Source organism: Sminthopsis crassicaudata, chromosome 5, assembly GCF_048593235.1.
Source record: "Sminthopsis crassicaudata isolate SCR6 chromosome 5, ASM4859323v1, whole genome shotgun sequence".
Lineage (NCBI taxonomy): Eukaryota > Metazoa > Chordata > Mammalia > Dasyuromorphia > Dasyuridae > Sminthopsis > Sminthopsis crassicaudata.
In genome coordinates, this window is record NC_133621.1 from 192,629,010 (window position 1) to 192,655,329 (window position 26,320).

The window sequence follows — 26,320 nt, forward strand, 5'->3', positions numbered from 1 at the left end:
ATGCAGAAAGAGATGAACTTGACAGAGGCTGTCGTCAAGGCATCAAAAAGACTGGAAGATGATGGGAAACAGACTGTGCTAGCACAGGGAAATGGGGCTCAGAAGGAAATCCAGCACAAGCCATCAAGAAAACTTTTCCCAGATTCAACTCTTTTCCAACAGTGGGGTGAAGGCTTGACTGAATCTGAACAGATACAGGCCCAGGACCTCTTCACTCAGTTTGGCTACAATGTGTACCTGAGTGATCGACTGCCTCTCAATCGCTCTATTAAAGACACTCGAAGCCCCAGGTACAATGGGATTGGGTTCAAGAGGCTAAGTAGTATAAAAAGTTAAGAGATCCAGAGGGGTTTTGTTTAAGCAAGAGTTGTACCTTTGACAATGTACTAAAAGGGATGAAAGGAGAAGCGGAAAATAATGGTGGATGGTATTGAAGGGCTGGACAATGGACTCAGGAAGGCTGAATAGGGTTTATCTTCATTACACAGGTTATGAAACAGATGCAAAATGGTTACAAAATTATTCTAGAATACATAGCAAGGGATCCTGGACAAAAATTCATAGATCCTTAGAGATCTTAGAACCAAAATGGAATTTAGAGATTGTTTCTTTTATCCATCTCATTTTGTAGAAGAGAAAGCTGGTGCTAAACACTAAGAAAATAATCAGACACCACTCAGGACCCAGATTTTATAATATCTATATTATTAAATAGATTATATAGATATTATATAATATCTATGTTGTTATATAGATATTATATAATATCTATATTTTATATAGATATATAATATATCTTCTTCTAATCCTAATTTTTTTCATAAGAACAAACAGAATGCTTCACTAGGTCAGAAAAGTGAATGTGGAAAACATGCTTCAAAGAAGCAGGGACATTCTCACTTCCCAATATTGGTAGTGAAATCTTTTTCTCACTAAAGTGGTCTCACAAATTTTAACAACCAATCAATTAACAAACACTTATGAAATATTAAGTGCCAAGTACTGCGTTAAGTGCTGAAGACAGAAAAAATAAAAATGAAATAGACTCTGACCTCAGAGAATTTATATTCTTTAGGGAATAAACAATATGCATACATGTAAGTAAATACAAAATACATACATAATAATTGTAAAATAATTTTAGGGTGGGGTAAGAAAATAAGGAAGGTTTCTGGAGGCAATTAGAGAAGGCCTCAAATAGGATATAGCAATTGAAATGAATTTTGAAGAAAGCTAGAAATTCAAAGTGGATGTGAAGATGGTACTCCAGTAGTCAGGGCAGCCTGTGGAAAGTCCCAGAGATTTTTATTTGTCTGAAAAGTGTTTTATGGTTATGTTTACATAGTCCCTAGCTTTGTCTTGGTATGTAAACCATTTCAAATGGAATTTCTCCATCTCTTTCCCTAGATATTTTTGGAAATATGTACAAAAGTTGATGCTTTGCTAAAGTTATTTGTTATTTCAACCAGTTTTTTAGTTGATTCTCTGTGTATACCATCATATCATCTGTCAAGAATTATATCTTTGTTTTGTCATTACATTCCTATTCCTTTTGATATCTCCAGCATTCAGAGTACAATATTGAATAACAGTGATGATAATGGGCAGTTTCACTTCTGATCTTACTGAGAAGGCTTCTAGCTTATTCCCGTTACAGATATGATTGCTAATGGTTTTAGATAAATACTACTTATTATTTTCAGAAAAGTTCCATTTGCTTTTATACTTTCTGATATTTTAAATAAGAATGGGTATTATATTTTTTCCAAAACTTTTTTCTGCATCTCTTGATATAATTATGATTTTTGTTGTTTTTGCTATTGATGTGGTCAATTATGTTTATAGTTTCCTCATATTGAACTATATAATGTCTGGACTAGCTCCCTGGAGGGCCTCAAGATCAGTCAGAGTCTGGATAAATCAAAGTTCTTGGTCTTTAGAGGGAGAAATGAAGGAGGCAGACAAACTGCCATGCAGCTTGCCAAAGATGTATCCTAGATTCTGGAGTCCAGATACCCTCTTTCCTCCTCATCCAATTGCCAACTGAGTCTGATCTCTCTCCCCCAGTCCTCCAATTCTTGTCTATAATTACCTCACTACCACACATTCAGCAAGCCCCAATCATGAGGAGAGCCATCACATTACCATATCATCTAAATATATGCTTATAGAGCCATTTATCTCACATGAAAATAATTAGCCTTAAGTGCTCGACTGCCTAATTCAAGAACACCTTTTCAGAGTTTCAGCCTTCTACAGAACTAGTCCTGAATTCCTGGTATATATCTTGCCTGGTTATAGTAGTTTGTAATATAGTAATCTATTTACTAGTATTTTATTTAAAAATTTTTACTTCAATATTAGTTATGGAAATTAGTCTATGACACACTATCTCCCTCTCCCTCTCTCTCTCCTCTCTCTCTCTCTCCTCTCTTTCTCTCTCTCTCTCTCTCTCTCTCTCTCTCTCTCTCTCTCTCTCTCTCTCTCTCTCTCTCTCTCTCTCTCCTTCCCTCTCTCTCTCTTTCTCTCTTTCCCTCTCTCTCCCCTCTCTCTCTCTCCCTCTCTCTCCCCTCTCTCTCTTTCCCTCTCCCCCCCCACCTCTCTCTCTCTCTCTCTCTCTCTCTCTCTCCCCCTCTCTCTCTCCCTCTCTCTCTCTCTCTCTCCCTTTCCCTCCCTATCTCTCTCTCTCTCTCTCTCTCTCTCTCTCTCTCTCTCTCTCTCTCTCTCTCTCTCTCTCTCTCTCTTCCTCTCTCTCTCTCTCCTTTTCTCTCTCTCTTTTTCTGAGCTTTGCTATCTCACTTACTAAATACATAAATGTTGTAATTTACTTTTTGAGTTTCAGCAGTCTCATTTGTAAAATATAGTTAAGAATACTTGGCTATATATCTCATAAGGTTGTCATGAAGAAAGTACTTCGCGACTATAAATTGCTATAAAAATTGGATGAAAATGAAGATGAGGATAAGGATGATGGATAATGTCACCAGCCTAAATAACTCAGAAGAATTATAAATAATAGACCATGCAAATTTTTAAAATGGCAGACTACTAGGCAGTCTTTGCAGATGACAGTACCACTGACATTCCTTCCTATAAGAAATCAGTTGAGTGTAGGTTATTTCTTGTGTATTTAATATAATCTCTGTAATATTTCTACTCTTCTTTATTTCTCCTCTGGGCTTTTGCTATATACATTTATTAGGCACATTTATTAGGCACTGACTATGACAGACATTCTCCTTGGTGTTGTGAAAATATTATCTCATTGGATGGTAAATTATGTGGTATTCTCCATTTTACAGTTCAAGAAATTGAGGCAGATAGAATTTAGATGACTTATCCAGGGTCACATAGCTAATAAGTATCAGAGGCTAAATTTGAACTCAAGTCTTCTTGACTCCAAGTCCAACTGCTTTACATATAAGCAAAGTTTATCTTTTTTCTCTCTGTTCCACATACAGACAAAAAAAATCAAATGACATGTATGTAAAAAATAAATTGATTTAATATTTTTCATAATAAAATATTTTTGAATACATTTTACTTATTTTTCAATGAATAAAAAAAGATTCTTCTTCTCACTGCTTCCCCAAGGCAGGGAAAAGAAAAATAAAACTTATAACAAGTATTCATCATTAAACAAACAAAAAAAAAACCCTTCTATTGGTCAGATACAACAAACGTACTTTACATGCATTTAAAAAAGTATATAAATCACTCAATTCAATTTACTTAAATGTAACAAACCTTTATTAAATTATTATTTTTAGATCACTGCTCTAGTCCCTTAGGAGTCAAAGATTTTAAAATAACCTTCAAGAAACTTATAATCCCCCTATTGAGGAAATAAAGCTTTTATAGACTATAAAATATAAATTTTAAATTCAATCTATCCACAAATATTCATCATACTCTGTTTCAGGTATAAGAAAGAAAAAGATAAATGGACAATAGCCCTTCCTTAAGGAAGTTGCATTCTATGGGAGGAAAGAATCCTTACAAATATGTGTATCCAAAATTTAGAAGAAATAAATACATGGTAATGAGAAGTAGAAATGAACTATATTTAAGAAGATGAGGAAAGGCATTGATTAATGTAACGAGACTGAAATGTCTATATGTCATCTAGTTCAAAATTAATAAGTAATAATTAATAAGTAAATATGCAAGAACTGAAGGAGCCTACCTCTGGAGAGATCTGGGTCTGTATTAAGTTGATAAGTTAACTTGTGGGAATGGGGGAGAGCTCCATGTTAGGGAGTTCTAAGGGAAAGTTCTAAGTTCTAAAAGAAAAGAAGATGGAGGGTGAAACTGGAAGGTAAAGGGTTAAAACTTGGCCAATGACTCAACAAAAGAGAATGAGAAGAAATAGTCGCATAGTAGAAGAAAAGTCAATCAAGAATAACATCAGTTATTCAAAAGAACTTTTTAAACGACTAGCATGTGCCAGGCAGTAGGGATAGCAATATAAAGTATAAACTAATTCCTATTCACAAAAAGTTTAGGATCATACAAATCAAAAGATAAGAAGGTAGACGAGAGAGAAGAGTAAAAAAAAACTATTGTGAAATGGATGCAGAGCAAAAATAAGGAAAAGGAGTGCAAAGCTTTGGAGTTGACAAGGTAAAGGGGAAGATCTTTTTGGAAAAGTTATGGGCGATTTAGCCTAAAGAGGAAAATGCTGAGGAGAAACTGCTCTAGTATTGAATTGACTAACTATTCTAACTAACTAAATAGACTAATTTTCACTAAGTAGGTTGGCGATAGGATATTCTTTGTCTTAATTCAATTTATCAGGAATTGATTAATGTCTTTTTTATCCAGAACAATTATAAGTCCTTAGGGGGATACTAAAAAGCATAAGGAACATCACTAAACTTTACAGAGTTGCAAAATTCTGTTCAAACAAGATACATACAAACACAACATGATCAGCATAGAAAATGGCAAAAGAAAGAAATAGTGTATCACAATACTACTATACCCGGGATCAGTGAGACCTTCATTCAAAGTCCACTTTAGCCCCTTGTTAGGTATATGACACTCAACAAGTCACTAAGTTTCTTCATATGTAAAACAGGAATAATAATAGTGTCTATATCTCAGGATCATTGTCAGGACAAAAATCTTTGTACAATACTTTCCAAACCTTAAGGTTAGAGAACATACTAGATAGGTTTTTCTTACTTTCCCCCCTCCCCCAGACAATTGGGGTTAAGTGACTTGCCCAGGGTCACACAGCTAGGAAGTGTTAAGTGTCTGAGATCAGATTTGAACTCGGGTCCTCCTGAATTCAGGGCTGGTGCTCTGTCCACTGCGCCACCTAGCTGCCCCTAGATAGGTTTTTCAATGATAAAATCTTCAAGTCCTATTGTATAGGCACAAGTGCAGCAGGAAATTGGAGAAGAGTGAGTGGGAGCTGAGTGAGGCTTTGGCGGCCTTAAGGATTTCTTTGATCTTTGTTAGATCTGATAAAGTGTGCTAGGAAAGAAAGAGAAGGGATATTCACAGAAGATATATTGGTTATATTGGTTTGGGCAAAGGTTCAAGGACAGACACAGTAAGTAATGAGAGTGTCCTTGTTGGCCAAGAATAGGTTGATTCAAAGGAATTTTAGGAGTTACATTTGAATAAAGTAGGGACATAAAAGTCTTTATTTTAGAGTCTTTGATCAGTGAGGTAACATAAAAAAACCAGTGGACCTTGCAGGTCATTGAGAATAGACCTCAGGCAATTGTTGCATGACTCCAGGAAAAAAAAATTGTTATTCAGTCATTTTTTTAGTCATGTACAACTCTTTGTTGATCCTATTTGGGGTTTTCTTGGCAAAGATATTGGAGTGGTTTGCCATCTCCTTCTTCAGCTCGTTTTACAGATATGGAAACTGAAACAAACAGGATTAAGTGACTTACCTTGAATCACATAGCTATCTGCGAGTGTCTAAACCCAAATTTGGGCCCAGAAGATTAGTCTTCCTGACTCTAGACCTGAAGCATAATCTCTTGAACCACCTCCCCCAGGTGTATGTAGCTCCCCCAGCTATGAAGTAATGAAGGTCTTCCCTCAAATTGAACAGAACAGATTACAGGTTGGAGAAAAATGGTCTGGATCTATTGACTAGTTATATGGCACAAAATAATGGGAAAGAGCAGAAATTAAGATTTCAAATCTAGGAAACAGGAGCATGGCGGTGCCTTTGCAGAGGCTGAGAAAGAGAGCCAGCTTTTTGGGGGGGATAGAGTTTGAGGGAGGGATAGAATGCACTAAGAAGGTGCATTTGGTTTGGATGGTCTTGTAGAATTTGACATGTAAAGGAAAATATCCTATAAAGATAATACAAATAGAAGAGGATTTTGTTGCAAGAAGGACTTAAGCTAGACATGTAGAAAAACTCCAGAATTGTCACTTAAATAAATGCTGATTTCTCTGTCCCCTAATGGACTTAGATATTGAGTAGGAAGCCACCCCAGTCCAACTGAAGTATTGTAGAGTCATGCATACAGACAAGGGTTTTGGAAGGGCAAATTTTAAGGATTTCTCTTTAACATTTTAATTAATAATAATAATTTTACAGGTGTCTTGAGAAGCAATATCCCCACCAACTTCCAACTCTCAGTGTCATTCTTACTTTCATGAATGAGGCCTTCTCAGTTATACAAAGAGCCATCACTAGTATCATCAAGAAGACCCCTTCTTACTTGCTTAAGGAGCTTATCCTGGTAGATGACTTTAGTTCAAATGGTAAGTAGCTTGGTTAAGGTATTCACATGAATGCCGGGAAGGATTCTTGGTTCTGGTTTAGAATTTGAAACAGCCTTGCAATGGAATTTGCAAATATTTTTGAGTCTACACAGGGGATGTAGAGAACATGGAGAGAATCCAGAGAGAAGTCCCACACATGGTAAACAAAAATGTGGAAAATATGGCCAATGAGGAAAGCTAATTTGGTCTGGGGAAGAGAATGGTTTGAATAAAGAGTTCATAAAAATGTTCAAATAGTTAAAAATGCATTTTTATTAATATCTTTTGTTTTCACATCAACTACATTGTCATTATCATATGGATGTGGCTGTTTTCAATGATGAGATGATTCAGGACTGTTCTAATGGCCTTGTGATGAAGAGAGCCATCTACACCCAGAGAGAGCACTGTGGAGACTGAGAGTGGATCACAACATAGTATTTTCATTCTTTTTGTTGTTGTTTGCACATTTTATTTTATTTCTCATTTTTCCTTTTTGATTTGATTTTTTTGTGCAGTAAGGTAATTGTATAAATATGTAGGCATATGTTAGATTTACATATATTTTTGCCATGTTTAACATATATTAGATTACTTGACATCTAAGGGAGGGGTGGGGGAAGGGAAGGAAAATTGGAACACAAGCTTTGCAAGGACTAATGTTTGTATTTCATTCTCTTAACCATTTATCAATTAGGAAGTAGCTTTTATTTTATAGTTTTGATTTTATTCCTTATAAATGTTGAAAATAAGACTTGCTAGTTATTGCCTGGCGTGAGTCCCCTCCTCTAGGGACCAGAATTAGAACCAGAACTAGCTTCTAGTCTAGAGGATCATGTTAAAGCTATTGCTCCTGTCAAGACTGTCTTTCACCTGGGTGTAAAATTCCATTATCTTCATTCCTCTGAGGATTAGGTTAAGAGCAGCGTTATTGAAGACCTTTTCCTCTTCTGGAGGCTAAACCTTAGTTCCCACCTCTTCAGAAAAAAAGTGACAGATTGATAACCCATAAACCTAGAGGTGGCTAAGTAATGTAAAGGAGCTAAGGTGGAGTTTATGCCAGGATTTTCCATAAGCTTGATAGTGAGGAAAGAAGCCCCAAACTTATTTGATTCAGCATAGATCAAAAGCAGTCAAGAGGAAGCTGCAGCAATTCATCCACTAGCTATCCTCATTCATAAATGAGCTTAATAGTATGAATGTTATGTAGAAAGTGCTTTTAAGTTTGAACCTACTCTTTCTAAGGAATGCAATGACATAAAACAACATTCTCCCAGGTGTTGGAAAAAAAAGGAAAATGCTTTATAACTTTCACTCTCACTGTATTATTGAAGTAATTACACTTTTGTAAAACAATAATTATAATGTTGTGTAATGAGTGAAATCTGCAGTAACTGAGGAAGCAAAAGTTTGAACTTCTGCACTTATTGATTTACTCAGCAATGCATGCCAATCGCATAACAAATTGAGACCAGGTTTCCTCATCTTGACACTGGATCCCAAATATAACAGGAGACAGATTTTTATGCATTAAAAGGAAACAATTAATAGGATATAAACTAGCATAAAAGATTATATAATCTAGCTTCTAAGTAATAAAAATATTAGGGGCTTATTTGCAGAAAAATGAAATTTAAGCCTCAAAATGAAGTCAGTTTTATGATATATAGTCTATTCAGATTACACAATTCTTACAGTTATCTCTCAATTACTACATTAGGATGCAAGCATGAAAAACTCTTACAATGTTAATCTGTATTTGTGATCAAATTATAATATAGAGATGATATCCTCCAAAGGGAGGGAATTGGACAAACCAAAAAACCAAAGATGTAAGATAAGTTTTCTAATTAAATGGAATTATAAATTTTAAGAAAAAACAAGGATTAGAATGTTTTCTCTAAGAACTATGTGCTTATGTATATGATTGACTTCTATGAAAATTCAGGCTTAATTATGTTTTTATAAATTCTCAAATTGGATTAAAGATTTTATATATAAAACTGCTTTGATAACTGTAAAGAAAATTACTTTTCCTATTTCAAAATATCTGTCTGATCATTTTAAAAGACAGAAGGGTTCATTTTACAAGTTAGAGCATTGTGGATTTTTTTTGTTTGTTTTGTTTGGGTTTGGTTTTTTTAGTTCTTTTATCAGGTAGAGGATTTAGATAACGATATATACCATAGTAAGTGGTATATAAATATCTAAGTTTTCTGTAGTTTCAGGTTTAGAAGAGCAAATTTAAGAGATTGTGCCAAATTGTGTTGCCTTATTACTGGCAGATTTCATCAGAATTATCTAGGAATTTCTGTAAGTGATGTAGAACCAGAGAAATAGAGCCTCCTTCAGAGCTATCCTAAGAATGAGATCTTTTCCAGAATGTCCAAAAAAAGACATGTCCAGAGACCAGATGACTGACTATGGGAGATATCTAGGACTTAAAATGAAATGATTAAGTGGGTTACTAAGTTACAAGGAGGCTTGATGTTAAAGTTGATAATTGTTGTGTTTCTTTGTTTCATAATGTTTATATTTGTTGAATTTTCTTGGTGACATATAAATTTCCCCTTTAAAAATTAGTCCATTGTGAGCTCTAAGTTTGATCTGTATCCTGACTTAGTTTACCTATAGAATTTATTAAATGAGGTTTGTTCTTAGACTCAGTTATTGCACTAAACTATGCAAGATGTTTCTCATTAGTCTTTTCTTCATATATAATCTTATATATGTATATGTTTATTTTTATTTAATTGTTTTTATTTTCAAAATATATGCAGTTTTCAACATTCACTCTTGTAAAACCTTGTATTCCAATTTTTTCTCCCTCCCTTCCTCCCACCCCCTCCTTTAGACAGCAAGTAATCTAGTATATATTAAACACATGCAATTCTTCTATACATATTTCCACAATTATCATATTGTACAAGAAAAATTAGATCAAAAAGGAAAAAAATGAGAAAGAAAAAAAAAGCAAACAAACAACAATAAAAATTGAAAATATTGCGTTGTGATCCACACAGTCCCCACAGCCCTCTCTCTGGTGCAGATGGCTCTCTCCATCACAAGATCATCAAACCTTCCTGTTGAAGAGAGCCACGTCCATCAGAATTAATCAGTGTGTAATGTTGATGTTGCCATGTACAATGATCTCCTGGTTCTGTTCATTTCACTCAGCATCAGTTCATGTAAGTCTCTCCAGGCCTCTCTGAAATCATCCTGCTGATCATTTCTTAAAGAACAATAATATTCCATAACATTCATTTAATTGGTATATAATCTTGATGGTAAGCATGAGCACATTAAAAACCTTATAAATTTGGTTTATAAATTTATAAACCTTATTAAGAAATAATCCATGGGGGGAGAGGGCTGGGCCTCCTACTTTTATGAATCAAAGTGGGTGAGGAATAAAACTGAGAGAATTATATGAAGAAACTGACTCCATCTTGTAAAACTGACTCCATTTTGAGACATCTCATTTTCTTGTAAACTTCTGCTTGCGAATTGTGGGAATGAATAACATCCTGTTTCTCATCAGGGAGAATTCACCTGCTCACTTTCCCCTCCCCCCCATTTTAGAAAACTCCTCATCTTTCCACCAATTAGAAATCAGATGTCTTAATTTTACTGGCAAGTAGGTGGTGTAACAAATAGAGCACCAGGCCTGAAGTCAGAAAGATCTTCCTCAATTCAAATCTGGACTCAGATACTTATTAGCTGAATAAGTCACTTAACTCAGTTTGTCTCAGTTTCCTCATTCGTAAAATGAGCTGGAGAAGAAAATAGCAAACCATTCTAGTATCTTTGCCAAGAAATTTCCATATGAGATCACAAAAAATCAAACAATACTGAAGTAATTTAATAACAACAAACTTGTATCCTAGTTTATATTCTGTTGATTATTTGCTTTCAATAATGAAATCTATTTTAATAAATAATTTTATTAGATTTATAGATTTTAATAAAAATCTATTTATTGGTGGATCAGTGCCACGCTGAAGAGGCCTGTTCCCAATTTGTTATGAAATTGATGTGTATTGTTTGATATTCTTGGAAGCTCAAATCTTTGTTTTTTTGGTTATTCATGTTTCATCTGCCACAGTTAATAATAATAATAATAATAAAGTACTTTATTATTTTTTTCCTAAATAGTTGGGGTTAAGTGACTTGCCCAGGGTCACACAGCTAAGAAGTGTTCAGTGTCTGAGGCCAAATTTGAACTCAAGTCCTCCTGACTTCAGGGCTGGTGCTCTATCCACTGCGCCATTTAGCTTCCCTAAGTACTTTAAATTTTGCAAAGTTTTACATATGTGATATCATCTTTCCCCTTTCAATAACTCTGTGAGGTGGGTGTTATTATTTTCCCAATTGTACAAATGAGTTACCTGAGATTAGGGAAATCAAAACTTGCTCTGGATTGATTTACCAGTAATTGCTCAATTTGAACTTGAGTCTGACAGGGGTCATTAAATTTTTTCCAGTATCCTGATTTCAGTGTCTGAGATCAACTCATAATCAGTCCTCCAATCTAAATCCATTATAGGCTATTGGGACATACCTCTCTCTCTTTGAAGATAATATGGATGAGAACCTTTTGGCAGGGGGGTATAATGCTACTTAAACCCATTTAGATACATTGAAGGCCAAAAAAACAAAATAATAAGAGAGTAAAATTACCCCAGAGTATAATAACACTGTTGTCTCTTTGTCTGGATTGACATGGTGGGATAGTAGAAATTGACCAATAGTAAAGTGCCATGGGGATGTAACTTCTGCATTCTGGAATTCTATCTAAAGCCACTTGATAATGAGGAATTTCTATATCACATCTAATATTAGTCCCAGAAATTCAGAAAAAAAATGTGCTTTGTTGGCAGAGAAGCTCAAAAGAAATTTGAATAAACAGATTCAGCTTTACAACAAGAAGTACCCCGGACTGCTGAAATTAATACGTCATACCAAGAGGAGAGGGCTTACGCAGACCCGCCTGTCTGGCTATCAAGCTGCCACAGCAGATGTGGTTGTCATCTTGGATGCTCATGTGGAAGTGACCACTGGATGGTAAGTCTCCACCAAAGAAAAAGGCAATGAATTGCTGGATCCTTCAGAGTCCAGGAAATGAGGGAGTAGAAATAAATGTGATAATAGAAAATTCAAAGGAAAAGATAGCTCCTTTTTCTTGGATTTTGATCATCTAAGATAGATAACATGGTACTTTTTGAAAAACTCTGGACTTAATGTAAGACTTAAGTCTGCCACTACCTATCCTTGTGGCCTTAGGAATCATGTAACTTTACTAGGAATTATTTTTTTAAATTTGTTAAATAACAAAGTCAGGTAAAATTTTCTTTAAGGTTATTTCAGATTGAAATATTTTATGGCAATTCTTGCCATATACGTCTGTGTGCATGTGTGTGTGTGTTTGTGTGTGTGTGTATATATATATATATATATATATATATATATATATATATATATATATATATATATATATATACTCACATTATGGGTTACAAAGCACTTTTCCCATGACAATGTGAGGTTTTCAAGGAGTCTTACAAAAGGAGAAAATTGACATTAAAAAATATTAAATGCTTTTATGTTTACATAGTTAGAATGGGTGGTAGATAGGAATGCAACTAATTCAAAGTTCACGGGGAACCAAGTACTCAAGACATGTCCATTGGAAAATGTGGACAGAAAAATAGATGAACCTTTTCATACAGTACCAGAGTGATCTTTACCAGATCATAACTTCCATATACTTTCCATAGCAGAAGGAGGTCTGGTCCCTAATATTTTCTCTGCCTCTGGCACCAGTAAGTTTGCTTTCCTCCTGCCCTTATCCCAGGCCTCACTATTAAATAGGGATAATATTAATAATCCATACTTTGTTTCTCTGTACTGAACTCTAAATACTCAGGAATAGCTCAGTACTCTTATAGATGATCCTGGAACTATCATACATCCCTTGGGATTCTCCAGAGCAAGATTCATCCTGAGATTGCTGCCCCTCAGTGTCAATGAAGACTTTCTAGGCAAACCTTATTTCTGACCCAGATTACTGATTTTGCTCCAGGAGTTCCTGAACCACCTAAATGTGTAGTTGTAAATTGACTAGTATGTTCTTTTTCTGCTCACTGGTGGAAAAAAAAAAGTGAAAGTGAATGTGAACAGTATTTGGTTCTCTTTTCTCTGGACTTCACTGACACTTCTATATTCTCTCTCTCTCTCCCTCCCTCCCTGAATCTCTTTTTCTCCATCTATTTCTCTCCCTTTCCCTCTTCTCTTCCTCCCTCTCTCCTCTCCCTCTCGCTTTCCTCTTTCTTTCTCTCACTCTTCTAGGGCAGAACCCATCTTAGCTCGCATCCAAGAAGATCACACTGTGTTTATATCACCAATATTGGATGGAATTGCTTATGATACATTTGAATTACGTCATTATCCATTGGCTCCCATTGGTTTTGACTGGGAACTCTGGTGCCTCTTTGATTATATGCCAATAGACTGGTTTTTCTTGAAAGATGACACTGCACCTGTGAAGTAAGTTGGAAATCTTGGAAAGCCTCACTGAAAAACTTGAATTCTTGAAAATGGGAGGTAGAAATGATCAATATGCAGTTTTTTCCTTTCTTATCAGAATTTCCTTAGCATTAAAGACCTCATATATCAAGCCCAATCTGAACAGAAAACCATTGGTTCTTCCGGAATTTCAGAAGTGGCTTTAAGTCCGTTACTCTGACTTGAGCAGAACCTAAATGTTTTTATTTTTAAAAGTTTTATTAATTTATTTTATGGAGTTTTTTATAAAAAATTTTTTAAATAAAGTTTAAATTTTAGCAAAATTTTAGACTGGTTTAGATTTTGTTGATTCATTTTATTTTATATTATAAATATTTACACATGAGAGATCTCTTGTAAAAGAGAAAAACATTTAATTAAAATTGATAACACAGTGATTTCCTTTGAAATTGAATGTAAGAGGCAGCTAGATGATATAGTGGATAGGGCACTAGCCCTGGAATCAGGAGGACCTGGGTTTAAATCCAGTCTTAAACTTCTAATACTTATTAGCTGTTGTGTCCTTGGGCAAGTTACTCATTCCCAATTACCTTGTCAAAAAGGTGAATGTAACAGATCATATTTGTGACGCCCTCTCTAACATCTCTTTTAAAAATTAATTGCATTTTATTTTTTTTTAAATCTCTGGAATGTTTCTTCAGGTCACTCAGGAATGTTTCTTCCTAACCCTTCATGTTTTTCTATTCCCATATCTGTTCTCTACTTCCACTCCCAAATCCCATCTCTTTCTATTCCTCAGTAGAGGAGGTAGTGACATCTCTGTTATGTCTCCTTACAGGAGTCCTTCTCTCCTGGGCATCTTTGCTGCAAACAGGTTGTTCTTGGGAAAGATTGGAGCCCTGGATGCTGGGATGATGATCTACGGGGGAGAGAACGTGGAGCTGGCCCTCAGGGTAGATTTCTTTTCCTTTCCAGTTGAAATGTTGGGGATCATTGGGCAAGGTTGGACTTCTGTCCAGGGTGAGGTTCAAATGCTCCGTATTGCCAGGACACTGGATAGAAGAACTATGGGAAACACATTGGACTTTGCAGGGTGAAGGTTTGCATTATAACTTCACATGTTAGGGAGAAAGTTGAAGTTTCTATCTTTGTTTTTTGCCTCTTCTTTTTTAAAAGAAAAGTTTAGCCCTCATACTACTTCCTGAATATTTGCCTTCAAGTTATCTTGAGTCTAGGCATAGATAGGTATAAGAGACTAGAAAACATAAGTATAACAGTTTGCTTTAAATGATAATAATAATAATAATAATAGCTGATATTGATTGAGGTTTGTGAAATGTTTCACACATTATCTTATTTAAGTATTACAACAATCCTATAAAGTAAACTCTAGAAATGTTATTAACCCCATTTTACAGAGGAGGAAACTGAGGCTCAGAGAGATTAAGTGCCCTGCTCATGGTCTTTCAAGTAAGAGACAATATTTGAAACCAGGCATGTTTAATTCTAACAACCATATCATACTAATCAAACAAAGAAAACTGGGGTAAATGGGACCTAGGCTACATGTCAAGAGGTGTTCCTCACATGTAGTGAGGAAATGAAGAAGCTTTTATTGAGTAGTAACACAGTCCAATGTAACATTTGGTGACCCTCAGTTTAACATTTTTCCCATGCTTACTTGAAACAAGTATAAGACTGAGATATGATTTGGATCATACAGTAAATAAAAGCTTAATAAAATGGATCTAAAGAACAACAACATTTTTGCCAAATTGGATTATGAAAAGTTGAATGTAACCAAAATGATTAATCAACAACAACAAAAAATGATCTTATTTAATTTGGATTTTATGTAATAACTGCCCTTCCCCTTTAATTTCTGAGCCTGTCTCAATTCAAGTTACACGAAGAGCTGTTTTCTATAATTTACTGCTTTCTCTCTTGCCAAAGGGGTATTTCTTTAACTATCTATTAATTCTGCATTCAGATGACTTCAATACAACACAATAAACATTTATTATAAACTTACTATGTGGCAGGCATTTTATTAAGCATTATTCTGTGCCTCAAAGAACTTATGATCTAATGGGGAAAGACAAGAAAGCTGAAAAAAGTTATAGATCTGGAGAGAACCTGGAGAGAATGATGATGATAGTGGAGCTGAAAATAATATGATGAGATGTTCTTAGCTCTCAATACAGGGAGGCTTTGGGTGGAGTTTTATGTTCTACCTTTTAGCTCTCTTTTCAGAGAGGAAGAAGCAACAGGGGGGGTACTGTGGATGTATGAGTAGTAAAGCTGTTGGAACCTCAATGATGAATTTCCTAGTGATAATTTTGTCCTGTTGAGAGGTGTGATGAAGGTGGTGGAGTTGAAACCATGTAGAGCTATTGGACAGTTCTCTATGATTTTGCTTCTTCTGAAGATTAAGGGTAAAACCTAGGAATTTTTGCTTTGGGGGCAAATTCAAAGCAGAGACTCCTTTATCAAATTCTGTTACAAATAGTCCAGTGCTTATATAGAGTCTGGTACATGATAGGCACTTAATAAATGTTTATTGACTGACTGGTAAGAGCTGATGATCTCCAGAAGAAGAGATGAATCATAGGCAGAGGACTTTGCATATAAGAGGAGGGGAGGAGATAGTGTTATGTGAGCATGGTGGAGGTCTCCATATCTACAGGGATAGTGAACCAGAAATCCATGGCATCAAGGAAGTACTCCTTCCTTTTATCCCACCAGACTCCCAATCTTTGCACTATGGGAGAAAGTCTTAGCTATACCTCTTTTCTCATATATTTTTCCTCAGAGCATAGAGGGGAAATAGTAGCTTCTCTTCTGAACACGGAGAGAAAATTTTATGGAAAATGTAGGATTTCAGAAACTTTATGAATAATGCAAGTAGCTCTGTAGACTTCAAGGGGAGAAGGTGGGATATCTAAATTTACATTTTTCAAAAATGGGGCTAAGCTGTATCCTGTGAGTCAATTAAATGGAATTTGCTAGCTTCGCTGTGCACCTGTGGTTTCTCTTGGATGTAGGTGTGGCAGTGTGGGGGGAAGATCGAAGTCTTACCCTGTTCTCGGATTGCTCACCTAGAAAGAGCTTTTAAGCCCTATGCCCCAAATCTGAATCCATACATGAAGCGCAATGCTCTTCGGGTAGCAGAAGTCTGGCTGGATGACTACAAATACATGGTCTACTTCTCTTGGAATCTGCCTCTGGAGGTAATCTGTCAACGAGTTTATCTAGACAAGAAAAGCAGAAAGGATGTGGGAATAAAAAGACAAGAGGGGAGATGCAAACCCAACCAGAAGGGTACTAGACAAACTCCTTCCACTATTATTGCCTCCCTTTCCCCAACCATTATTCAATCTCATGGAAAACATCAAGGATTCTCTGTTCTGAGCCATTTAGCAATGATGGCTTTAATCCAGTCACATTTTCTGATGATAACAAAAATTAGGTCAAAACATATATGATGGGAGCAGAATTTGTATCTGAAGCTGTTACTAACACTAGTCACCCTGTGGATGGGTACAAATACCATTTGTAGAAATCTGCTTGCTAAGGTTTCTTTGTAGAGAAAAGTAATTTTAGGATAGTAGGGAATACAGATCCCTGGATAGAAGGGGTGACAGGGAAATAAATGTGAAAAACAGAACCTGGAAATGAATATGATTAAGAATCAAGGATTTAAATAGAAACTGTGATAGGTTAGCATGTGTTTGGTAGTGGTTGAGGTGTTGGGGAGAATAACCATGATAGAGGATCTGGAAGGAGCTGAGCATTGCTAATGATTCCAAGGTTTTAAACAAGAAAGGGATCTTTAGCTAAACTGAGCAATTACTAATTTACTGTGATTTGAATGTGAGAATTTAGCTCCTTTTTAAAAATTTAGTTTGCAATAGGATGATATGAAGATGGAATTCCCTTTACTTAAGAAACTTTTCATTTTTACCCTATAATAATAGCTAACATTTAAATAGCATTTATTACATACTGGTTCTATACAAATGAACAAGAGCTTTACAAATAGAATGCCATTTTATCCTCACAATAATCCTAAGAGATCAATAATGTTATTATCCCAATTTAGCAGTTGAAGAAACTAAAGCATATGAGGTTAAATTACTTGCCCAGAATCATAAAGTTAATAATATCTAAAATAGGATTTGAACTTGGGTCTTCATGACTTCAGGCCCAGTGTCCTATGCACTGGACTACCCACTTTTCTTTAGCTGCTCCCTCTACAGAGATATTCTGTTCTACCTCTTTGTGATATAACAGACAAGTTGAATTTGACTTGATAATATTGCTGTATAAATAAATGATTTGGGATTTTTTAAAAGAGTTTGGACACTATAATCTTTAATCTTACATGATCTACCTATTTTTTTTCTCTGTGACCTGATAGGAAACAGTCTTTGTCTTCAGTGGAGTAACTGTAGAGTTTAAAGAAAAATAGAATAATCTCCAGTCATGATCCATGTTCACTATGATAAATTGTGTAAAGATCCCAGGATTAATCTGCCTCTCCCAGAAAATTTTCAAAATGTAAAGATAACCCAGAAGGCATTAAACACGTACTCAGTTGCTTTATCAAGTGATCTGACCTGGGCACTAGCTGAGGATATAACAGATTCTGCAATTTGTGAATCTGAAAAAAAAACCTGACTTTTTTTTTTCCAGAACCATGGGATCGATTATGGAGATGTGTCTTACAGAAAAAAGCTTAGAAAGAAACTTAAATGCAAAAGTTTTGACTGGTACCTCAAAAACGTTTACCCATCTCTGAATCCTATCCCCTATGTTGTTGCCTATGGAATGGTATGTACCAAATGCATTATTGCCACGACAAGAAAGCAGGCTCTGTGACCCCACAGTGTTGTACACACAAGGAATATCCACAACTTATCCCTGCTGTACCTGAAATTCTTTCTGGCCAGGATTCTATTCTGAACATGGGATGTGATCCCGGAGCCCTTTTCCATAATGCTCCCCTAAGTTTTATTTCCTTCTTGCTCCATTTCCCAAGTGTATTTTCTCTCACATGATCTCTTTGGTTTTTTTTTAATTCCCCTCCTTTTCCTCTCTCTACGCATACACATCTCAGCTAACCAGGTTATTCATCTCACCTATGTGACCTTAAACACTCATATCTCCCCATAACCAATGTTAGGGTCTAGAGCTGGGAAAAGGATAGTCTTACCAGAATATAGGGAATCCTTAACAGCATCACTATGCAGTTACCATGTATAATTAAATAATTGCTACTCAGGACACCAAACTTCTTTATTTTTAGCTGGCACTAAAATTATATTTACCAATATAAGAAGATAAACCTTGGGCAAAATTCATCTCTTTTCCTTTCTCAGTCTTTCTTAACAAGATGTGCTGTATGTTTTACTCTGATAGCTGAAAAATTCCTTGAATGAGAACCTGTGTGTTGACCAAGGATCTCCCAATGAAGCCAGTCCACTCTTGCATCCTTGCTTTGGATATGAATCACAGGTATCCTCATTGGGTAGATGTATTCTTATAAGACAAAGACTGATCTACTATTACCTCTTGTAACCTTTATTCTCATCTTCATAGAGGAAGAACTAGGAGATTGGGGAACCAGGAGAAGATATAATACCTATACAAAGTCACCTCCCAGTTCTACTTAGGAACTAGTCATAGTAAAGAAAAATTGAAAAGAGGCATAAGTAGGAGAGTGATTCAAAAGTTAGATTAGAGAAACCAACAGGATATGTTACCTGTTGAACAATGGACAGTATTGGTATGTTATGATCCATGGAATCATGAAAAGTTGGGCATGACTCAATAAGTTTTTTTCAACAAACTATTATACTAGTAATTACATACATTATAAAACACAAAAATAGAAATTAATAAAAGGGATGTTAAAATAATAGCAGCTCCCTTTGCATTTTAGAAAATTACTTTAGTGGTGCTATGAAAAATGATTTGGAGTGTTGATTTCATTTAAGCAGAGCAAAGAAAATTATATAAATAATGACTAACAATACAAATGGAAAGAATGACTATAAAAAAATGAAAGTCAATGTAAAATTATAAAGAGCAAGCATAACTTGAAAGAATAGATAAGAGAAAATACACCTTTTGCAGAAATGGGAGTTGTACTTTATGTATACATGTTGTACTTTACATATACTTTCAGATATTTTTCAATCTATTGATCAGTTATGCTGAGAGAGTAGATAGTTATGCTGAATCTAGAAGCAAAGAGAACAATTAAACAGCAAGTGCAATATTCCAGGTTATGAACAGGGGATGGATATAAGAAATGTAAAATCAAGAGATTTGACTATAGGTGGGGAAATTGCATCTGAGGGGCTGAGCTAAAACTTGTCCAGCAGAAGAGGATTTATTAAGGATACATAGGTTTGATTTTTCTAATTTGTTACTTGAGTTTTATTTCCTTGTTATTAAATAAAGTTGAATCTATCATTTTTTAAAAAATCATATTTACCCAGCATTTCAAGATTTACAAAGCACAACTTCTAGCTCTAAACTTATGGTCCTATGCACAAAACAAATTACGTATCCCAGGCATTATTTGTTTCCATTTAGCAGATGAAGGGACTGAGGGCCTTCCTTGTCCTTGGCAAGACATCCAGTAAATGTCTGAGGAAGCATTTCAGTCTGTTGCTTTAACATACTGATGGCTTGACTACACAAAAACAATTGATTCTGAAATGACTCCCATGTTGATAGTCTTTAGATACACAGGGTATCCCAAAAGTCTTAGTGCAATTTTAAACTACTTTTTAAGAAATCACCAAAATTTTTGGGACATCCTCTATAGTTAATTAAGTTGTAGTCAGTTTTAGAGATTCGGGAAGTTGGCTCTCTGAGTAACCAAAGCAGTAGCTGCTCTGAAAAAGATAATGGCAGAAACAACACAGAAATATAGCAGTGCAAAAAGAAAGTATTAGAACAAAATTTTAAAAAACAGTAAAATTTGAAGAACAGTTGCAACTTCTACTAAAAAAAGCTATCAATCTTAAAATTATAATTCTTCGAGACAGAAAAACATGACGGGTTTGTTAAAAAAAAAAAACACAAAATATATATCAATTAAAAATAGAAAAACTCAATTTTAGCATAATTTTCATGGCTTACTATGTCCATTTGTTCTCTGACTTTCTTCTTGAAAAAAGTATTCATAACATATTGTCCAGAGATTTCTGAAATATGTAAAATGTTTGCATATATTTTATTTAATTCTGATTCTTAATGTAATAGGAGGAAAAGCCAATGAGGGCTAAATCTTTGGAACATGCTTAGTATTCTCTATCTGATGTATGGAGGCTGAGTGAGATTGCTTCTGAAAATACATAATTGAGAGTCCCTTTCCTTTTTTGATTCAGAGCTTGCACAGGTAATTGTGGTTTTCTGACTTACTCTGTAATGAAAAAAGCCTTTTAATTGGCTGCTGAGCTAGACTTGAGAAGGCATGCAAAAGTCTGGAATAAACAAAATCTCTCTCCTGTTGGTAGTGATCCAGGCAAGAACTGATGTAAGCAACTGGATAGGAAGAGAGGTCACCACGTGACCTACATTATACTACTATTTCGTCCATCTCTGTTATTTCTTCTTTCCTGATCAAAGGGGACTCAGAACCATAAATGGAACCAAGTTCCTATCTTGAATTCTTTAAAAGGTCAGAAAAACTATCAGAATCAAAGTAACAGAAGTTGGTTACAGATTCCTTTGTCAGCTGTCAAGCTTAGTGTGATGCTGTCCCTAAGCAGTAGTCCAGCAATGAACTGACCCAGCAGCTGTCCTAAAAGAAAGGGAGTGATATTCCTACCAATTACAGCACCCCTAAATGTGAACTTTGTGGGGATTTTGAGAAAGGAAAAAAGAATTCCCCAGAGCACGAAGAATGAGTGTCTCCCAAGTTGGAAGAGTAGAATATTTTGTAACAAGCACTTTAAATTTGGGTCTTCTCTCTCCAAACTAAATAGGTATGTAGGGTATAAAGTGAGCTACAGGGAGGACCAATTCATCCATCAGCAAGACCAGCCTATTGTATTTTGCCATTGACACTTTATCAGAGCTCATATTCCCAAAGAATTAATAGGATGTGAAGAAAGGATAGTGCTTCCATTTTGGAAGGTTTTTGTACTTAAATTCTTGCTGTGTCTTATCATTAAACATTCCCTTATAAAGGAATTCCTTCATAAAAAACAATTGATATGGGGGGATGTTAACTAGTTGATTGACATTGAAGGAAAATATCCCTGATAGGGACTTGTGAGTGACAGGATTAGGAAAAAAATCATCCCCTAGTAGTCTTCTTCAGGGCTTGACTTGCTTAGTTCAAGTGGTAATTGAGAGCTCGAGCTCATGTTACATTTATTTTACAATATAGACTTTCCACCACTTTCCACCGCCTCTATGCTGAAGACAGTATCAATGTGTATACTGACTTATTTTAGGGTGTTTTATAATGTTATTCATAGAATATTGTGTTCTGAGTGTGTGTGAAGTGCAACAATCTCCCTAGTAGTCTGTTTTGAATTCATTCATCCTGAGTCCTGCAAGAGGCAATGACCAAGAATTTCATTATTTTTTTTATTTCTTCAGACTTCAGTCATGACAAGGATGCCTTTATTGATATGTTTGGCTGCTCTAGTAAATCATCCCTGTTTTTATTGGGGGGGGAAGCTCATAAAATGTCAGTGAATGAATTAATATTTATAAAGGGTCTAAAAAACTGTGCCCTTTTCTATTTACTAGATACTATGATTATAAAGGGGAAATGAGCCTCAGATATAGTTGTTTTATATTTTTTTCTTTGTTTCATGGATTGCCAGGGCCAAATAATTTACCACTCAGTAATAAGCCTATCAGGGAGTTGCTTCTCCATAGCAGTATTACAGTGGTTCTCAGACTATAGGACTGTCTTTCTGGGACTATACATAAAATTGTGATATCTTCTAGAGCTTGTATTCTATAGCCATAGCCTTTAAGAACTCATTCAAGCCACATTGAGTAAGTAAAATAGGACTTTTGCAGCATGTCTCAGTGTAGCTAAATTCCTTTGTTTATTTTCTGCGCATTTAGGAACTGGTGTTCAGTGATTTTGACCCAAAGGAGGGAGAAATATAGGATTAGAGTTCTGAGAGAGAACAGCTCGTTGGCTTTGTCCGGTGGAATTGTGTCACTGATAACTCAACACTGACAGATTCCTCTGCTCTTATTTAGATCTTATTCTATTCTCTGAGTGGACAACTGTATTTGGGGAAGGTATATGATAATTGGCGTGCATATTTCCCATGCCTGGTGGACCCTGGAGAAGGGGAAAGGCCAAAATCAGTACCATGTTCTGATGGAACCGAACAAGGGATGCACATATTTTGGGATTTTAAACAGGTGAGTATCAATAATTTAGTTTTTTTTTTCCCCAGATTCATTTTTGTGAACATCAGGTTAGGAGTTTAGACTTAGTGTGATAACACCAAACTCCCCCATTGCCAAGACATTGGCAGTTTCTGATCACAGAAGGAACATTTGGAAATGTCCTAGGAAAATTTTAGTGCTGTTGACAAAAAATACGCATTGAGAGCTCAATCAGAAGACAACAATCTAAGTCACAAAGTGGCAATTGTAGCTTATATATACAAATATAAATGCTTTCAGGTTTACAAAGTACTTTCTTCACAGTAAGCCTGTGAGAGCAGTAGAGAAACTATTATTGTCTCCATTTTGCAAATATGGAATCTGAGGCTCAAAGATGTCATTAACCCAAGAATTCACTGCTCAAAAAAGGAGCAGAATCAAGATTTAAACTCAGGTCTTGTGATTACAAAATCATTGTCTATAAACCACACTCTAGATGGTCTCTCAACGAAGACAATGAGATTGTCAGCAAGTGGACTTGCTAGACTTGAAATCAGAAACATGTGGCAAAATTTTCTTATATATGTATTAGTTATTTAGCCATGAACAGGTCACCTAGCTCTTCTGATCTGTTTTCTTTCTGTAAAATGTGGATACAGAGACAATATTTACCTCAGAAAATCATTGTAAAGCTCCAGTAAAAATAATGTATGCAAATCACTTTGCAAACATTAAAGCTATATTTAAAGCCAGTTATTGTGATTAAAATCTGAAAAAGGATTTGGGGGGAAATAGGAAGAAGGGAACAATGAGAAGAAATATTTTTGAGGGAGAATCCTACCAAGCTAAATATAAAAGGAAGAAGGGATTTCATCTGGATTAGCAAATCAAAGAAGCACTCAGAAGCAAATGATCCTGACAGTATCTTTCCCGCTCACCCTGTTCCAGTTATGTTTTAATGGAGCTGAGGGTAAAGTAGGGGAAGGAAAGAGATTACTGACCCAAGTCCTATCTATAATCCTTAAAGAAGCATGTTCAGACCCAACTCTCATATAATTTATCTCTTCATTTTCCTGTGCATTTTTAGAGAAAGAGATATCCTTTCAAAAATCCAAAACTGGCTTCTCCTGTGCTTTCAGCCTCATTTTATCCTGACTTCTAAGGGATCTGTATCTCAGACTAATTTTCTCTTCTGATATCTTCAGTCACTACCTCTCCTGACTCCTTTTCAGTCTTTACATATTATCATCTCTAATAGCAACCCTTTGCCAACAACCAAGTAATTCTCCCCTTTCCTTTCACTGACAAACTTCTCAAAGGAATAGCATAGCCCACTTTCCCTATTTTATAATAATCAGTTCTCTGTTCATTTCCCTTCTTTCCCCCAGTATCTTATTAAAATTTCCTTAGAAGATAGTCAGTGATCTCCTCTAGCCAAACTGAAAAGGGCTTTTTGCATAAAGGAAAACAGAAAGATCAACCCTTTTGGGTAGAAAACATGGATGTGGGGGAGGAAAAAGACTGGGCAGTCAGAGTATTTCAACCATAATGTCTGTTCTCTTTTTCTATTTAGGGGGAAGCTATCATCAACAGAAACACTAAGAGGTGCTTGGAAATCAAGGAGGAATCGTCAGAATCCTATATCCTAATCTTCCAAGAGTGTACTGGGCAATCATGGAACATTCAACATATGGTCAGAAACTGGGAGATCCCAGAAGTTTTTGATTAACATTGAGTCTAGCAAATGACTTAGAGGATCACAGAATGTTAAAACTCCAGGGGCCCTTAGAAATCATCTAGTATAATCCCTTTACTCTAAAGAGTAGAAAACTGAATTCTAGATTATATAATTTTACCATGTACCCACAAATAGCATATTGCAGAACAGGCTAACACCATTTTCATTGTTCTTTTTATTAAATTATGTTCTTCTCTTGAGATAAAAGAGCTTGGACTTGAGGGTACCAGTGCCATCAAAGTCAAGGACCATAAGACCTGGCCCTTGTGGCCTACTTTGAGGTAGGAGAAGCAGATATCCATCCAATTCCATATATAAGGGGGTCATCCTTACAAGGGGATGCTTGATAGAGAATCACAGAAAAAATAAGATATAATGATAACCTATCTCACCCTTCTCTAGGAACAGGAATTTCATTGTAGGAATCTTTGTCAGAAACCTTCTAAAATAAAGAACATTGCATGACTACAGACTGATTATATTGGTGGGAGAGAAAAACCATATTTCTTTGGTTTTTGCCAATGCTATTTAGTTCACCTCTCTTACAACTACCATTTCAATGGGTTTTTTTTGTCCCTTCTGCTCAAATCACCTCATTTCCTTTAAGAGATTATATTTCAGTTTATACTATAAGGGCAATACTTATAGTCATCATTTTATCCAAAGATCTCAAAGAATTATCTCTAGTTGCCTTTTTCCAAAAACATGACAAATTTGCCTTTTTCTATTATAATACCTTTCCTGTTTTTCATCATTTTCCAGAAATGACAGATAACAACCCAGCAATAACCTGAATCTATAAGTGGTCAGGGAGCTTTCTTTTTTCCTTCCTCTTATTTCATCTCCCAATCTCCAAACATAAAAATATTTTCCACTTTTTCTGTTCATATTTTTTTTCATCTGTTTATTACTAGAAGCTTTTACATTCCTTCAAGAACACATTATTCTCTTTGATAATCTGTACAGCACAGAAGCATTAAAAGCATTACACAATAAAAGTCTTACAGCTGAAAAGAATATCAGTCTAAGCCTCTCATTTTGCACATGGAGAAACTGAGACTCAGAGGAGTTAATTGCTTTGCCCAAGGTAGCAGTGGTAATAACAGAGGGAAGATTCCAACAAGGATCTCCTGAACCAAAATGAATTCTTTTTTTTCTTATTCATATGGGTATTGGGCAAGAAAGTGCTAGGAAAAGAATGAAGGCTAGAGAGACAGATTAGAAATAGGAGATAGGATGTTGAAAATGATGACTCCATCACTGCCATCAGAGATGGGACTTCTGAAACAAGAGTGAGAGATATGTCCGATTAGTTCTAGATTGTCTGCTGGATTAAAAGTGGTGATTTCTTTCCTTTTTTTTTGGGGGGGGGGGCTACATTTCCTTCATTTTTTTAAAATCAGGAAACCACATACTAAATCCAAAGTTTATCTGTTATTTAAAGTTTATTTATATTTATGCTTAACTAGTTGAGATGTCAGCTAACGATGTGGCTGATCATAAATGTTTCAGTTTATATCCTACACTATTTATGGATAAGGAGTATTTAGAAAGTACAAGCCAGTGGCAGGAAGGCAATGTAAAAAGAAAGATACAGTGGTTCTGACCTTCTGTTTATTTAAAATTTTCGGGACTCATTAAATTAAATTAAAGAATTTTTGATATTTATTTCTTTTCTATTTTAGATAAATATCTCCCCAAAGTTATATATTGTAATGTTCTGTTCTCTAAATTGTACTCGTTCTCTGGGAGCAGGTTTCTTGGGGAGCTTCTGAAGGTAGCCTTAGTTTCAGTTCAGTTTCAATAATCACTTCAAATGCAGCCAGGAGTTTAAGTCCAAATCCTTTATTGTCTCTTCCAAAATCTTATCTCCTTCACTTGGGGCTCAGCTAGTTTTCTGGAGGCCTATCTCTCTCCTTGGTTCCCGAGAGTTCT

General features: G+C 35.5%; 1 protein-coding gene across 1 annotated transcript; it reads left to right on the plus strand.

Annotated features, from left to right (window-relative positions):
• LOC141543923 (putative polypeptide N-acetylgalactosaminyltransferase 8) lies at positions 1-24,379 on the plus strand. Its single transcript, XM_074269594.1, has 10 exons — positions 1-290; positions 6,575-6,741; positions 11,622-11,805; positions 13,090-13,287; positions 14,105-14,219; positions 16,311-16,496; positions 17,962-18,099; positions 18,688-18,783; positions 22,513-22,680; positions 24,221-24,379. The coding sequence occupies exons 1-10, from the start codon at positions 1-3 to the stop codon at positions 24,374-24,376; spliced, it is 1,698 nt and encodes a 565-aa protein (XP_074125695.1). The 3' UTR covers positions 24,377-24,379.
• Positions 24,380-26,320: the final 1,941 nt, after the last annotated feature.